This window comes from Ischnura elegans, chromosome 12 (assembly GCF_921293095.1).
Source record: "Ischnura elegans chromosome 12, ioIscEleg1.1, whole genome shotgun sequence".
Taxonomy (NCBI): domain Eukaryota; kingdom Metazoa; phylum Arthropoda; class Insecta; order Odonata; family Coenagrionidae; genus Ischnura; species Ischnura elegans.
Window position 1 is genome coordinate 89,684,459 of NC_060257.1, and position 18,658 is coordinate 89,703,116.

General features: G+C 40.1%; 1 protein-coding gene across 1 annotated transcript in view; it reads right to left on the reverse strand.

The window, feature by feature from the left end:
- LOC124168746 (whirlin) overlaps window positions 1–18,658 on the reverse strand; it is a 521,564-nt gene that overhangs the window by 182,371 nt on the left and 320,535 nt on the right. Inside the window, exon 5 of the mRNA XM_046547013.1 lies at window positions 7,118–7,378. Within this exon, the coding sequence (XP_046402969.1) occupies window positions 7,118–7,378 (261 nt within the window). The remainder of the gene's footprint in view (window positions 1–7,117; window positions 7,379–18,658) is intronic.

Consider the following 18,658-nt stretch of genomic DNA (forward strand, 5'->3'; position numbering starts at 1 on the left):
CATTTAAAGAAATTTTTTATAGATATCGCGAAAAAACTTTAGCAGTCCCCAAAGTAACCTGGTGTATGAACCAGAGTAATTCTTCTTTAGCGTCAACAGACTTCTGCAGGCGATTTGCCAACGCTCCGTACGCTCCTTGGAAGCGAACAACCGAAGCAATGGAAACAGCCGTCAGAACATTTGTGCAAGCTGCTTTGACAGCATTTGGGGTTTGTGGTTAAGCCTGAATCACACGATCATTTTTTTCGTCGCGAAAAGTGATCACTATCGCGATCACTAGAGCGATCACTCGCAAAAAAGATCATCGCCGGCAATTGTTTTTCGCGATCTCGATGAGGATTCCCATCGCTATTTTTCATCACTCGTCCGGTCGCTTTTTCCATCGCTAAAACAGTCACTAAAACCCCATATCAGCCAATTGGAACGCATGCTCATATGGAGCGATTGCAGCGCAACGTTTGACAACTGTGGGAACGACATAGATAAACAAACACGCTGTATATTTTCGTTATGCGGGTCCCAAGACAACGACCTGTGATATCGGAAATGATGCGAAAGCCGACGGCGGGAGTGACTGTGTGATTAAGAAAAATGATCACTTTCGCGACAAAAAAAATTATCGTGTGATTCAGGCTTTACCAACCATCTGGCAAAAATGAGCATGGTAAACAAAGAATCTGAGCTTTTCCGGGTGCATAGTATGGATGAATTCTTCTCGGGTTTCCAACCGGGTCAGGGTCTGCATTGTGTAGGCCGACGTTTCGTTGGGAGACTTTCCCAACATCCTCAGGGCTGATGATGCCGATGTTTGTACCCCCCTCCTTCACCTAGGTGGCGTCTGATTGGCTCGGGATTATTCCTCCTTTCTCATCCTATTTATCGCCGGGATGCAAGCGTTGCTTAATCGCAGTCTGTTGATGTTATTTGGGTGAAGACGGTTCTGTTCGCCTTCAAAATTCACTAGCTCTTGGTTTACTTTGTGGTACTCCATTATAAGTTATTCCTGGATATACCACTTATTTTTTATTAGAGTGCAACCCGGGTTTCAATGAATTATCATCATCTTCAGGTGCTAATTATGATTAGTTTATCTTATTGTTACCTAGTTTTTTTATTTTAACACGGACGCCAGAATAGGGGAAAAGGATGGGTAGAGATGTTCATTTATAAGAGTACCTACTGTTTTCACTTTCAATAATTTTTAAAATTTCCAACTGCTTCCTAGAGTCCAGTTCACGGCGGACATTGCGAAAATTTAAAATATTCATTTTAAAATCGCTTCTATGGCAGTTACATATTAAGTGTCCAGCAAAATGACTTTTTTCATCTTTTTTATTTTTGTAAGCACTTAAATGTTCTTTCTTCCTGATTTCAAAACTTCTTCCTGTGTGTCCCACGTACACACCATTGCAATCGTTGCATTTCAATGAATATACTCCACATCTATCCAATTGGTCTATCTGAGCCTTATATTTAACGATCAGTCTCCTTAGAGTGGAATAAGGTTTAAAAGCCATGCGGAATTTGTCCTTGGGTAATTGGTGATTCATCAAGTAACTAGGTAACAATAATAAGATAACCAATCATAATTAGCGCCTGAAGATGATGATAATTCATTGAAACCCGGTTCGTGCTCTGATAAAAAATAAGTGGTGTAAGTAATTGTCTGATATCCAGGAAAAACTTCTGTTCGCCTTCTTTAGTTACGCGGTCCCAATAACTTCTAGTCCTACCGACCGTCGCAACGATTATCCAGCCTCCCTGCACCTCCGATCTTGCCACACCCCTACTCCAAAGTGAAAACCACCCTCTCAAAGGGTGCCTCCTTCACGGCTGGCTGGCGTGCTCTCAACGGTATTTCGGTCGTTCACGTCCAGAGGGCACACGAAGCGTGGACAGCTCGCCTTCAGAAGTGCGAAGATACGGAAGGAGCATAAATGAAGGAACATGTATTTGAAGACAACTGGAGGAGACCACTATGAGCATTTTCGCGATATCTATCCAAACATAACGATATCTAATAAATTTATATAAAAGAATTTATTCTCATTACTTAAACACACACCAAAGTACAATATTTTCTCCATCTATATTCCCTGACAAACTGAAAGTTTACATTTTCAAACCCCAGTCCTCCTCAATATCCATTCGCTTCCTAGTACTTACCTACCGTATTCCCAATTCAGGAAAAGCCCGAATCGCGACTCTACGCTCCATTCGATTGTGGGATTAGAGGTTCATGCATGGAAATCGTTAGTGCTCGAGACCAGAGAGTTTTGTTCCCTTTGAGATGAAAGCGAAGGATCGTTAAAAAGCGGCATTCACAAGGAAAAAAAGACTGCTTCACCTCAAAAATTCGCTTGGTCTTCCTATGAGGCATTGCATAGGTTCTGAAAGCTCGGTGAGTACAACTACACTATATACATTATAATTATTATTTAAGACAGAGTGCAAGTTTTCTTCCGTCGCGCGTCGCGACTAAGCTTGAAAGCAAACGGAAGAAACACGAAATAATGAGAGACTTATGACATATCAAAGTTTAATGAATAATGAAGCATTTCATAGAAGCGGAAGTAGCGAAAACGTTCTCGATTAAGAAAAAGGCAAGGCAGGGGAGCTATAAGCTGAAAAAATGGAGAAAATGTACTCACGTCTTCTCTTCATTACACAAGGATATAAGAATCTAATTGGTTAACTATAAGTATTGCTATAAATATACACTCTCTTGTAGCCTAGGAGAGCAGGAATATAGCAAACTTTCTATATACAGAACCATGCCTTTCATTTGACATGTACAATATATGGAATACTTTTTGCATTTCAGTTTTAAGTCGGAACAAGTGTCACTAGAATGGTACCTTGGCACTCTTCACGTTAGAAGCATTCAGGAGCTGTCATTCTCCTCGTTATAACGTGAAAAATGTCAACAATAAATGGCGATAAGCAGAATTTTTTATTGAGGTGGTAAAAACAAGATGTCGGCCAATATAGCTGCAAAAATATTAAAATTCCACATTTCTCCACAAAAATATCAAAGTTAATGTCATTCATTGTTATTTCATTTCAAAGAATGAAATCAAATAATAAGAGAAAGCAGAATGCAGAAAGCGAGTAATACTGATTTATTCAGCTTTATTTTCAAGATGGCCGCTTAATTTTTGTTAGGGGAATATAATTTTTGAATCTTAAAATGCTTAGAGAACTAGTTTTTTTTTTTAATTAATTTTCTTTTTGAATGATGAATCATCCAAATCTCCGGTTGTCATATAAAATTATGAATTTTCGGCTCTTCGGTAATTTATGTCATTTTTTAAAATCAAAAACCTCGAAGTACATATAGTTTGATATGTATCATAAGATACTGGAACAAGGAATTCACAATGACCTTATCAGACGAGGCTACCATTTTGAATACTTCAAACTCCGATCAGTGATTAAGATTTCTCAATTTTTATATTCCATTTTTTGAACAGAAATCCCAATGATTGGTTATTAGCCTCACTATTATTGTGCAAATATGAGGAGTTGATGTTTTGGCCGCCATTTTGACCGCCATGTTGTTTTTAGCTCCATAAGAAAAAAGCCAGGCAATCATCATCTTTTCCAATTCAACACGCAGATGCGAAGATGTTGACACCACCCCGATGCCTCTGTAATCAAGATCCCTTAGGATGACACTTGACCGCTTGATGGAAAGAAAGAACTTATCCATATAATACGAGGTATTCTAAGTATTGAATGGTATCATAAATAAGTTTCTCTCCATGATAAGAACTACAGATTTCTAATATTTATAACTTTTCTTTTGATAACCCATTTCAATTTATATACTCCACGACACTACATTAACCATTACATACCGGGTCTATAAGTCGGTAGACACTGCCCTAAAACAGATAAATGTTTAATTGATAATGATATTGTTTCCGCCGCAGCCGATTGAAAGCCATTCATTAGAAACGAAAATATTTCACTTGGTTTTTATTCATAGAACATGTGGACTGCCTCGGTCTAGGATTCTCCTCGCAGCGTCACCATGCAGATAGATTACAAAGTTTCTGGCTAGATAAACGCCAGCACAGCGTCGTCTTAGTATGAAGCTACGCGTTAAAATCATAGTTATATGTCTAAAAATAACTATAATTTTTGTTACCTTAACTCACATGAATTCTTCCGAGCATCTTACTGCGCGTTAATAAGTTCGCCACTGAAGTCATTCATTTCCACACGACAGCACAAATATGAAATAAAGGCTGACATACCTTAAGGGATTATTGCTTGAAAGAAAAATACTATTCATTATACCCTGGCGTTCATACGAACGCCTTTTGGCTGAATACATTTTTGACTAGAAGACGTGGATAATCAAAGAAAACTAATACTGTCAACGAGGTTAAAAAGTTTGAAGATAAGGAGATTCGACATTGAACAACGTAGAGTAATAGGTATTGAAGCTTCATAAATAATTAATTTTCAATACTTTCAACAAATACTTCAAATACGAGAGAAAAAAATCGCCAGCAAGTTGAAAAGGACCATAGATATGCGACGTCGGCATTTAACTTAATGAGTCCTACTATGCGTTTGCACTCAGCAGACGAAAAAATAAAGGAAATTTTGAAAACGTTTAGGCTTAAAACATTCCATAACCTGCCAAAATTATTTCTGCCTTTCATGAGGAGGCGATGACTCCTCGATTTGAATGCTGTGTAATTTGATTTTAGCAGAAGCCAAATAGAAATAGAAGGCTAGTAAGTTGTTTTTCAGTCCTCCAAGTTTCATTTCAGCATATTATTTAAAATCTTAAAGTAACCGCTCTAATTGTCATTACCTGCAGCCATTTATAAAAGATCAGCCCTATGGGGTTAGCGTATTGCGCACTGAACTCAAAATATTCGGTGGCCGAAGCCCAATCAAGTTATGTTTTTTCTCTTCATTAATCATGAATATTTCAAGAGAATTTCAACAAATGCGTTTTTATGCGCATTTGACTGATTTAAACATTATCTTTCGAGACAAATAAATTTCTTCGAGTAAAACCGTTTCCCTTCTATCTGATGATGAGACTGTGCCATCACAATCGCGGTTCGTATAAAAAATAAAATGAGCAACTTGGAATAAATTTATCCCAACATAGTTTTAGGTTTTCCTAGGTTTCACAGATTCGCGTTTAACATAGTATCATTGGTGTAGTGGTCGTAATCCACAATTCGAATTATCAGATGAAGACTTAGAAAAATGGTATTCATTTATTGACTGTCGATTATCCTCAAGATATGTTTAGCAAAGAGTTGCTAATTTGAGCGATTCCCCTCCTTTGCTTTAAGTTGCACACATAACAATATATTGTAATTTTTAACATAAATCTGCGGAATTGCCTAATTGAAGTACTGCATCTGTCGGGTTTCACTCCGGGTGCATGCGTTTTCTCAGACTGAAGTTTTCACCGAAATTGTCCTCGTCAAGTAGGTACCGAAGCAAAGATTGAAATATTTTTCACAGGATGAACAGCTGATACTACATCGAGAAAACGCATGGAAACATTATATACGTGGGAAATTTACTCTTGAACCAGCCAATCACGAAAATCCTAAATCCCCTCCGTAGTTTGAAGTAAACAGTGCCAAAAATTGACGAAAAAAACCAACGTGAATATTGAAAAAAGATATTAACATCTAATTGCTTTTAATCCATTTCATGAAATTTCTAACACATTTCCTTTTTCTACAGTTTTACAAGCCGTCGAAAAAAACTTTCAATCGACAACATGACGCTTAAAAAAAACTAAACGAAATCAACCAATCAATGATACTCCCAGGCACAAAAGATGAGGCTGAAGGATCACTTGAATTAATCCATTTCAATTTTCACCGTATGGGCATAATCCGAAAAAGCTAAAGTATCAGAGAAATGAAAAAAATGCTTATGCACAGAGTGTGTATTTCCAGTAATGAGAATTATTGGAAATATCACTGTAATATCTGGTAGTTGATAAAGTATGCTCCTTCAGCATTAACTGTTGGCGATTTAACCACGCTTTATACGCCCCCTGGAGGCGAAAACGCGAAACATCCTTCAGAGCATGTGTGCTTGCAAGGCGCTTTGACAACGTCCGGCGTTCATGGTTACCGAGCACCACGAAGAGTTGACATTTTCACTCTTTTCCAGTTTATCAGCACCTTAAAAACCCGATCTGCCTCAGTAGACTCTTGTCCTTTTCTCCAAACCGAAAACCGTCCTCAAAGGACTCCAACATCAGACCCTGGATGCTCTCAAAGAATGAATCGGTGTTCACTTGCAGGGATTGGATAAAGTGTTGTTAAACTCACCTGCAGAAGTGCGCTTATGATAAAGGAGCATACTTTGGAGACTGCTATAGATTTGAATCGATATCTATAATAAGTTTATCAACATGAATTTATTCTCATTATTTAAAATACACACCATGAATGTATTGAGTAATTAGTGTTGGCCGAAAAGCTCCGCGGAAACCTTAGAGATAAAGCCTGTATCACACGAACTTTTTATCTCTTTCGAGCGGCAACTCTAGTGATCGCTCCAACGACGGCCCCAGGGATGGGAATCCCACCCCTTTTTTATTCATCACTCGACACGTCCCTTTCAGCATGGCTGAAGCCATCGCTGGCGCCGTCTTTCTGCTAATCAAATGATGGATCGAGCGATCACTTTTTTCGGTCCATGAAAAGCTATCGTTGGAGCAATAACTCAATATGGCTCGTGTGATTTAGACTTTACTGTTATGGTATCATTAGAATTAGAATTATTCGGCCTCCTTGCCATATGATTCTGGCCGGCTCAACAAGATGCCAGGAAGGAGAAATTCTAAAAAATCTCGATGAACAACAAGACGGAAGAATGTATTAGTACCAATTTCTGTATTTAAGTACCAAAACAAATACCATGTAAAAGAGTCCAGGCCCTGGGGAGGAGGGGGCCGGATTGTGGCCTCACCTGGGCCTGGTAAAATAAACTGCAAAGTCAAGTCCTAAGAGTAGAATCACTTTCATTTTTTCAGGCATGGGTATGATGGTGGAATGGAGTTGGCAAGCGCAGACAGACAGAGATAGTTTAAAAATGAATGAGTGGATTGGTTTACCTTTCGGATGGTTCCGTCTCTGTTGGGGGGCGACCGAGGCGCCCCCTGTGGCTGGGGCACACCAACGGGCGGGGGCGGAGACACGGGCCGCCCCACTCGGTCCACCCAAGAGTAGCGGCAGCCGCCCCCGACGCTGCTGCCCCCGGGGGGCGGGATCCGCGGGATGGCGTGGGACGCCTGCAGGAGGGACGCCGTCGCCTCCGCGGAGGCCTGGGGGTTGCTCTCGACCGTCATGCTCAGCGTGCGACAAGACTTGAGCATCTGCGACCGCAAGGGAGCAAGGGAGAGAGAACATGAGCCATTTTGCACCAAACGAGCGAACATCAACACGCGCACAATGGATCGGAAGATGAGCACTTTAATCAATGACAAGTTCCTTTAAAATAAAACCCAGACTCTTCTCCTTTTTCTGCCCATTCATTCACCCCACCCACCCTTTCCACCACTGTCCTAACCTGACCTAAATCCTACATACGTACTTATCCCTATGATAGCATTAGTAAGTAAGTAGATTGAAAAGTTGACTAAATATTTTAGATAAACTCAAGAGCAGTGTCTTTTCTAACGTAGTTAACCATATCTTACGGACGCCAACATACTACGGAAGATCAGATCATATTAATAAAATAAGAGAGATAGATTGTAGAACAGACAGATTCAGAATGTCATTTTTTCCACGATCAATAAGAGATTATAACGGCAGCGATAGAACTCATAAATAGATTGCATGACTTGTAGTGTAGCCTACTAACCTATGTAAAAATTAATGCATGTCACTTAATTTTATTATTATTTCCAACAGAATATGGTAGTATAATTTGTTAGTATACGTGACGTTTTTTGGACAGTGTGGTGTGCATGTGGGAGTCCAATTGCATGCTGCATGCTGGTGATTGATCACCCCCTGCCAAACACCTCAGAGGTGGCTCGCAGGGTATTATGTAGATGTAGATGTAAGTAAGGGGAAGCTGTCGGAATCTCAGATGAATGGAGCCACCAACTGACTGTCACGGAATCGTGAGAAGCACTTGCCCTCGTTGCGTATACACACGAACGCGCAAGACCCTTGGAAATCACTTTCATCACTCTGTACTCTGTTTGTGTTTGCTGCTGAAACAAAAGCGTGCGAAGGGGTCTCAAGCATGATGAAGGGAGGGAAATCGACTGAATAAGAGCCGCGACGAGTGTCAGGCGACAATGAACTATTCAAAGAAATTAATTAAAGATGTCGCAACAAAAGTGTGATGGTCTCCAAAGAGATGGCATCTAAACTATTCCTCAGCACCCATTCACAGAGCAGACTTTTTCCTCACACCCGAAATGGAAATTGCCCCCACAGGACCCGAAAGCGGCACCCTGGATGCGTTCAAGATGGCTCTCACGCACTCTCTTAAGGATGCTTCGGTTGTTCACTATCGTGCGAAGCTTGAAATAATCGTCAGCAGAATTTTGTCGATGCTTAAGGAGCATGCTTTGAAGACTTAATGAGTGTTGTTGCGATATTCACCTTCAATAATTTTCAATTAATTGAACCTCTTTACTTAAAATACACACCCTATATTTTTATAAAAAAATCTCAACCATTCCAGAATATTGCACCGGACCGATTGCCCGAGTGAAGTACGTTAGACCGTGTTCTTTAATTGTCGAGGTGGAGCCGGCTGCCTCTTGGCGGAGCCCCTGAACTTTCGTCTTCCGTTTGCTCTTCCATTTGTACGAATGTTTCAGTCTTCCTTCGCACGCAGTGCAGGGCACCCGGAAACGCCAGTGCAAAAGCGGAGTCAATTGAGTATGACTGCGGCATGGTCCCACATTCGGTGAGTGGCAACTTTTCGTGGTGGCTCCATCAACTTTTGGTAATAATTATTTTCCTATTTTACTTCAGTCAATCATAAGCATATAATTGACGTTTGTAAGTGATCAGGTAGGAAGTCTTGAGAGACTGGGCGGTTAAGTGCTAGGCTTGGATATTTTGAGCCATTCAGAACAGATATCTTTCGGAGCTTCACAGAGAACATCATCTAAACATATCATTATGATAGGGATAATGAAATAAGAGAGATATTTTGCCTAAACGATAGGTATAGGAATTAGTTTCTCCCTTAAATAACGAAGGATTTTAAAAAGTGCTAGAGGTGGGACTCACTTGTAAAAATTCTACAACACACACTTCCTTTTCTTCTGTTTTCTTTGAAAAGGGCCGTTGTCCTAACAACGCCGCCACTAGCGGCTTGCAGGGCACTACTCAGGATCTAAAAGAAAATAAACGAGTAAGGCGCGAGGAAAAACGTGCTCACAGAGCAGATGGGAAAGCAACATATTGGTGCAGTCTCAGGAGATTGATCCGGTTTCACTACATACATGAATGTCACAGGAATGGTGTAGATATCCGCTTGCGACTCGGAGGGCTGTGTGTTTTACCGTTTTTGTCGGGCCTAGATATACTTACAGTGAGGATGATGATGATGTTCCCCTTGACTTTCTGAAAAATATCTATTGCTATCTGGAGTACTCGAGTAATCTGAGATTTCTTTTTTCAATTTGTCTTTGTAAACAGTACTCACTGAACGTTCCATGAAAATCTTTTGGACATTTGATTCCCCACTGAATACGAAATAAAAATTTGCTCCCATGGTTTTGGTATTAAAGAAAATAAATGTTATCAAAAGTTATTTTTTTCTATGGGATAACAACAACACGCAAATGGTTCCTTGATATTTATTTCTGAAAAGGAAGGGAAAGGAATTTTTTTTTAGATTTTTACAATTGATTTTTGAAGTTAATGTTAACGCAGTGAAATACAGGTCACGCGAATTTATATTGACTCATGCGGTTCGTGAATGTTTTCTCCAGGTATAATCGTATTGATGGATAATATCGCCTTACGTGTATCCTTTACTTTAATGGATTCTGGCTACAAAAATCAGTAGAAACTCAAAAAGCTGGTGAAAACTATAAATAAAGAAAAACTTTTATCAGAAGCGATTGTTTGGGCAATATGATATTAAAACCATTTACTTATACGGTCTTCCAGAAACTCTCAGCATATATCATTATCAAGAGCTGGGATTGATAATGCAAAGAGATTCGGAATCACATTCGTTTCTGAATTATTTATATCTTTATTTACTGATCGCAACATAAAGAATAAATTCATACTAATAAATATTCTCGCATCGTATATATAGTGTATTTCATGTGTTTCAGTGCGGAAAAAGTCTTAAGTTGAAAAACATGGGAAGCAAATTCGTAGAAATGCATTCGATTGGAAAATATCAGTTGGTGGCAAAGGGTGGCGAAGGCTTGAATACAACGTTACATGCTATGGATTACACGTGACTGATATAGTCTATGGTATTGCAGCATTAGGCAAATAATTCATTTGAGTACTAAGTCACAGATTGGCAAAAAGAAAGGATAATACCCACAATCACTCTAAGGAACCCCCGACACGCCTCAATCACCCACTCATCCACAGACATCCTTCGATTCATACAACACATTCACTCATGTGGCCGTTTTCCCCTATGCACACGCTACAATATTCATTAAGCTCGTTTTAACGGTGAAAGATTTTGTACAAACGAGCGTACTTACAAGAGATTGAACGTCCAAACGTGGAAGACAGTCTTGCGTGAACGACTGAATAGTGATTAAAACGACGAGTGCAAACGTATAATTTGTGCTTGTTTTAGCGGTGGAATTTCATCAAATTAAGCTAGTGTTTTGTTTTCTAGCGTCGCGAATTTCACCACTTTCTTTCAGGGAAATGGAAGCACGTAGAATCGACCAAATTTTGACGTTACATATTGCGGCAACTGCTGCAGTAATTGGTGTAATAACTAATTGGGAAAAGAAGGGTTGGAAAGAGGGTGGCGGTGGTGGAGGAAGGAGGCTGTGAGGGTGTGAGGGAACGCCTTTCGCAACTATCGACTGAAAATCAAATTCTCAAACTTCTGCGCAAAAATTGCGTCCATTGCATATATTCGATATTTTCTCTTTGTTTTTGCAGAAACGACTCGAGGTATAAACATGATGAATTCATTCTCTCACTCGAGAAATGAGACATCGCATTTGAACCCGGATCCAGCTCACTTGAGGCGTGAATAAAGGGATTTACACTTAACAGTAAAACCACGCAGGAAGTTGAAAGTGACGCAAACAATATTGTTTCCACTCAGTAACACCGGATAGTAGTTAGGCTCTCGCAATTCATGCGCCGTCTGTTGGATCTCGGGCATAAGAGGGGAGTAACTAGTCGGGCGAATAATGAGACTAGATGATCTGATGGTAATTATGATGGAAGGTCAGGTTGAAGGGAAGAGGGATAGAGGTCGACTACCGAAGAGATGCATGGATCAGACGATAAATAACGTAAAGCAGAATAAGTATGTAGATAAGAAAATGTTAGTCAACAGGAGAATTGAGTGTGGGGTTGCATCGAACCAATCTTAAAATAGATGGCTCTTTATGATGATATGTTCCATAAAAAATTGAAGAATTTGATAAAAATACATGTTTTCCTCATATAATATATATTCAATGGCATGTAAGAGTGAATCTTTACTCATAATTCGTAAATTTATAGTCACTATCTCTCGCCTGATACGTTTTCAAACTTTACCCAACAATTTAAAAGATTATTCGCAAGCTATTATTTATACTATATTCTTTCGAGCCAGTTGACGAAGTACCACTTCGCATTCGGTTAGCACACTTCAGAGGCGCCTACATTGCTCTCAAAGCGAGGATCTAGACGTCCCTTGGAGGAAGATTGCCGATTCAAATATTCGGACAATGCGCTCTTCGCCCTTCAGCTGTTCTGCTTTCGAGCGCCTCTCGCCTACTCCTCGAGACGACGCCATGAATTCCGCCTCCATTCTCCATTCCAAAATACATTTCCCCCTTCCTCACGCTTCCACTTCAACAAAAGACCTCCACTCTCTCTCTCTCTCACTTATTCAACCTTTCCTCCCCTTTTCCATCTCCTTATGCATTGAGAGTGCGTGAGTTGAGAGCCCGCTGACCACTTAGTTCCCTTCAACGCCCGAAAGCGGCGCTTCAACTCGAGTCGAAACGAAAATCACCAAGACAAAAAAAATTTCTCTCGCCTACGTTACAGGGCCGAGGAGAATGCAAAGGCAGCAGCTCAAAAACGTTGTCTCCCCACTGCACGGTCCACAAACAACTGTCAATTTTCCATTTCCCTGACTCTTCCCTCATTATTTTATTATTTTAGTTTGGATGCTTAAAATTTCCCCGATTCATTATCAGTGTATGGAATAAATGCATTTGGAGGAGGCGACGGGTATTATTATTATTATTAAATGGTATAAGTAGGCCATTGACCAGGTGGTAACATACATACATATGATGCAAAAACAATAGAAAACATCATAAGAAACCTTCGGTCCACACTTGTTCAACCGCTTTTTAAAACTATGTAAATATTTCGGGAAGGGCTCAAAGAGTTTTTGCTGGTAGGTCGTTCCAGTCCCTTATCATCCTATTCAAGTAGGAGAACTGCTATGTATTTGTCCTTTGTGATCGGCACTTTATCTTGAACTGGTGATCATTTTTTCCAACAAAGCTGGGTTTTGATACGTCCTTCCCAAATTCTTCCCATGCCTTTTTCCCCACTCATTATTCTAAACATGCCACATAGCTTCTTTTCCTCCCCTCTTGTAAACTCTCCCACCTCAGAACTGTGAGCGTTTGGGTACTTTGCGGCATGGAAATAGTGACGGCACCCGGGGTCGGGAGCCGTCACTATAACCACCCACCACACCAAACAGATCTCCTCTGCCTCATTGTCAATGGAAAAGCAGTCGCATTGAGGGATTTTGTAGGGAAATGCACCAAGGTATATTTATAGGGTAATTGATTTGAGTACTGGCAGTATTAACAGCAAAATGAAGTCGGACAGCACCAAGATTAGCTACGTTTCCCTCGTTAGACCACATTTAGAATACGCTGCCAGTGTTTGGGACCCTCATGAAAGAGGCTTAATAACAAAATTAGAACGCGTGCAAAGACGAGGGTATGTGAAAGGTCGTTACAATAGTCTTGTTAGTGTAACTGACCTCTTAGATAAACTCGGATGGGAATCTTAGACGGACCGTAGATTGAAAAGTAGACTGAACATTTTGATAAATTCGAGAGCAGTGTCTTTTCTAACGAAGTTAACCATATATTACGGACGCCAATATACTGCGGAAGATCAGATCATATAAATAAAATAAAATAGATAAATTGTATAACGGACAGATTCAGAATGTCGTTTTTTCCACGATCAATAAGAGATTATAACGGCAGCGATAGAACTCATAAATAGATTGCATGACTTGCATTGTAGCCTACTAACCTATGTAAAAATTAATGCATGTTTCTTAATTTTATTATTATTTATAACAGCATATGGTAGTATAATTTGTTAGCATACGTGACGTTTTTTGGACCGTGTGGTGTGCATGTGGGAGTCCAATTGCATGCTGCATGCTGGTGATTGATCACCCCCTGCCAAACACCCTAGAGGTGGCTCGCAAGGTATTATGTAGTTGAAGATGTAGTTGAAGATGGAGTCCTTTTCGCGCATCCAGGGTCGGTCAGACGCTCAGCAACGCAGCAGCAACCCCACGCCAGATCAACCACGACCTTCATCTTTTTCCTGCGCCTGTTCTCTTACGTTCTTCTCTGACGTTTCCCTGACTTCCAGTCCTGATTTTCATTTCCCTGAAAATTCCCTGACCTGTATGGACATTTTACTGCAGTCAATAAAGAAGTATCCCGGGAGTGCCAACGCACTTCGCGATCGCAGAAGTAGAAAAAAACACCAAAAGAAATAACGGCAGGAGCCTTAAAAGGGAATATTTCATCTCTCTTCTTAAAACGAAAGTTCATTTAGTTTCAGCTTTCTATTGAGCCTTCATGAGTAGTAATTTAAGAAATAGAATCATGTAAATATATTCTTGTACCGAGTTGTCGAATGAACGTTTGTATTTTGCGGTTTAACAAAAGCCATTTTGTCAGGCACATCCCGAAAATGGTCGTCACATGTGTCCATATCTTGTGGTCTCCTTTCGCAAAGAGAAGCAAAGGCTCATCGATGGATCGCTACCATATGAAGGTTGGAATTTCGAGGTATTTTAATCAAATACAAAATAGTTCTATTCTTTTTCTGCTTCTTCTGTGAAGCTCAATTTAAGCAGATGCCACTGGTAAGCGATGCTTGGCAGAAGGATATTTTAACATCATTTAATTTTTAATATGAATGTACGAAACAATTTTGGACAGAGACGACTCAACTTCGTGGTTATTATGACGCAATTTAAAGACCCTGTCCTTCAGCGACGCGAGTGGCGACTTTTGCAAACCTATTTAAATGCTCCGCGAGTGGCGAAACAGTTATTGGTCGACTGAAAGAGAATACGCTATTGTAATACGCCGATCTCCGTGGTGATGGGGTCTTCGCCTCCCAAACACAAGGTTTCGATTCCTTCCTGGGCAGGTTGTCCTTATCAAGGGCATGGATATTTTTGATTGTCCAATATTGATATTCGTTAGATTCCATCGTTGTAAAGGCCTTAAACGCGCCGTTTTCGCGTTTTTGAAGATAATATCGTTGTTAAATTAAATATATATAACATATCCGTGGACCTAGCAGCAACACCCCCACTGCGCTACATAAACACAAGGAATAGAAGTTCAGATTTAAGAGAGGAGGCTGGCAAGAGGAGGACGGCGTGTTTCTTCTGTTGAAGTGCTCGTTCTCGGTCTGAATGGGGCGTTTCTCTTCTGGAAGCATCGCCATTCATCAGCACAAGAGAGCAGAGGGAAGTGGGCTCCATTCCATTCAGCGCCTATTCCTTCTTTCCTTTGATTCCTTGCTTTATCTCGCTTCACCTATACTCCTCCCTCCGAAGACACACCAAGTAGTAGTGAAACATTTATTAGACACTTTCAGCCGGTTTTATAATGCCTGGTTATCGTTAACCGGACCATGATACAGTCGTAATAATTGTCTTGAGAAAACTTGAAAATTATATCTTTAATTGTATGCGAGGCGGCAGTTGGAATTTTCTCCTGGTCAATTAAATGAGTAACCTTTGTCTTTTATTAGTGATGAATAACCTTTGTATATTCCGTACAATTTATTTTGTGAAATTCTCCCGGTTACGACACTTCCTTGTCACTTTTTCCCGTCTATGTCTTCTTGACAATGACACAGGAGTGTTGAGGCCAGTCAAAGTGTACCAAATAAAGTGTGCGGGATAGACAAATTTATCATTTAATTAACTTGAAAGCAACCATTGTTAGCTAAGATAGATTTCAGTCAAATTAAATTTTAAAAAATTGTCACCGAGGCTTTCCTACAGCGAAAAATTTTAACTGTACATTGTACATGCTAGGATGCTGGAGTAACTTTCTAGAGACGTAAAGAAAGGGGTGGTTTTTGCTCTAAGCCGAAATCGCTTACTGTGTCAATTCGGTAGTTATGGAAGGGAAGGGTAAGTTACGGCGAAATAAAAATCTTCTGCACTCAGCCACTCTCTCATTCGTTCAAAATAAAGATACGTCATGGAAAGGTTAATTTAAAAGTCCAGGTAGAACTTTCACGAAGGAGATGAATCTATCACAAGAGATAAACAACACAGAGCTACGCGAAATGGATTAAAAATTCCTCAGAGTCGACGAGAAGTGGTTAACCTCTTGAAATGAGAGCCTGACGTCATCTGCGAAAGGGATAAGGCCGTCGATTTCCTGTCGCTAATAGCTGGAGTAGACAGCATATTGTGAAATGGAAAAATACAATAGTTTTCATTTTTATTTCCGGTCTATATAGTTTTAAATAAAATTCATAAAGCAACCAATTGAGTAAAACTTAATACCCACGTCTTCTGCTGTTAAATACCCGATGAAAGCAAAATAAAAATACAATATACCAGATATTTACAAGGATATATTCAAAGAAACTACCACGAGTTATCTCAAAGGGATAAATCCTGCGAGATGTTGCAGCTTAAAAGGCCAAAACTTTCTCTAAAGTGAAATATAATGCGTAAAATATATAATATAATAAAGCTAAAAATATTAACTAAATAGTGTGATTGCAAGTGCCTACAAAAAAGTTTAAATGCTCCTGCCGACTTAAAAAAAAGTTAGATGCCCATTCATCCCTCAGAGAAGCAAAAATATAAAATGTATTTCTTTTACGGTGGCATTAACTTCAAAGGTAGCCTCAACTTGTAAATATTATCAGTAGGTATCTTCAATGCAAAATTGAAATAATATTGAATTAATTCACGGGCTATCAGCGACGAACAATCCCAGCAACAAGATGAAACGTACTTAGAGGTCCGGGGGGGGGGGGGGAGGGGAGGGGGGATTGTAAAGCTCAAAAAAGTGAAAGGTACGGTTGGACAGAGTATCAAAAATTTAATAACAAAAAAAGCGGTCGAATAACAAAAAAAAGCGGTCGAATAACAAAAAAAAAGCGGTCGAATAACAAAAAAGAATCACCTTACTGAACTGTGGTGGTGACGATGCCAACAAATGACTCGGGGAAAAAGGCGAGGTAGGAAACAGGGATGGAAGATCGTTACCTTGGCTGTAAGAGGTAGCGGTGGTCAAGAAAAAAAATGTGCCTTTGGTCGCCTCCCGCGTGCAGCTCTCCTCACGTCCAAACACTCGACAAGCGACAATGCCCACCGCTCGCGGACAAGCATTCCTTTATATAGGTTTGGGCCCATTTTCCACCACCAATGTTAGGCCCCTACTGACCGGAGGCCATTTCATTTTGGCGAAGGATTTCACCACCCTCCAAGCTGCTCGACCGATAGCGTAGAGTGAGGCGCGTAAAGAATAAAGCGTTTACACGGAAGAGATCACGTAAATATGTGAATGTATACATTCAAAGTGCTGATTTATGAATAATATATTCAACAGATTACAGTAAGCAGGGGTTGGAGCACTCTGCTGAACACTCCGGACTGTCTCCCCTCCCCACTCGAAATTCCAATTTCAGCTCACAATATGGCCCACCCCCTTTCATGATATAGCTCTATCAATCCTATGTTCTCCCTTACCATCCCTCGATTACCTAACTTACTTCTCTAATATAGCATTGTTTTTAACATTCCCTCATTACTCCATCCAAACCATCTGCTTCCTCCGTATCTCATCTAGAATCATATTTTTTGCCATTATGTATAGTATATTTATAACCGTGTGACGCGCATGTGGGGATCATGTGGCATGATGCATGCTAGTGATTGGCCACCCCCTGCCAAACATCCTAGAGGTGGCTCGCAGGGTATTATCTGGATGTAGATGCTTCCTTTCCTCGCCCACCATGACAAGCATTTCGTCGTTCCTCTTCCTCTCCGTTCATTTCACCTTCTCCACTGTTCTTCACTCCCAAATTTATAGCGTTTCATCCTCATTACCCAAAGTTCAATTTCCCTCTCTAACCAAGAGCTGATCCAGGGAGTAATTAAATTTCAAGACTTCTCATTTGAAAAAAATTGAAAATATTCTATTCAGCCACAATAATTGTGGCAGATTCATATTTCTCCATTAAACTGTACAGCACAAAAGAAAACGTAATTAAAATCTTTCATGAATAGAGCTTAAAATATATACATTTTTTATGTTACTTGGAAGCAAAATTGGGTTGTAATGGGTTGAAGCGGTACACTTAAAATCACGAGCAATGATCATCAACTCTCACCCAGTCACGATATTATTGAGCGGGTGACCGATTCGAAGCGTTGGCAATCAGGGAGCCTGTAAACCGGTTGGAATCCTAAGGAGCCTTTTATGCACAGAGTAAAGTAGAGCTGTAGTTGGGATTTATATTCTGGAGATAAATATGACATGTGGTAAATAATTTACATTTTTTTCTCAAAATACATTACTATTCGCAGATGTGTATTTCAAGATATCATCGGCTACAATGAGGACGCGTACAATAGTGATTGTACAATTAAAAGGAACGAGCTACAGTTACCTGTTCAGTCATAATTTTTAGTCTGGGGAACGATAAAGTTGTTCTGGTCCTTCCATTTAGGCTTAAAATACGTCTGCCAGGCAATGCATTTGTCGAGGAATCGGAGCCAAAATGACAAAAGAAATGGGTATATAGGCACTCATCAAGATCTATACTTCATCGGAGTTCACTGTATTATACGATTAATTGGGTTACAAAGGATAGAAAACAAGCACACGCCGAACTAAAAAGAAGACAGCCTCACATCGTTAGCTCCTAGGTAAAGGGTAGATTTATAATGTTCAATTACTTTCCATAAAAAGCTTTGTTGTGAATCGTCATTCATCACGCGATTCTTCTCGTCATTTCGGCACACGCGAGCCAAACCTCTAACCATTTAAATGTCTCTTCTTTCCCCTTCTATCACCAGAAGATTTTGCCAGAATTCTACACAAATTCTTCGCACACGTTCCATAAAAACGACGATCCACTCCCGATCTACTGCTCGACTATCTTGTGGCCTATTTCTTACGCAATCATCTTGAAGATTTCAT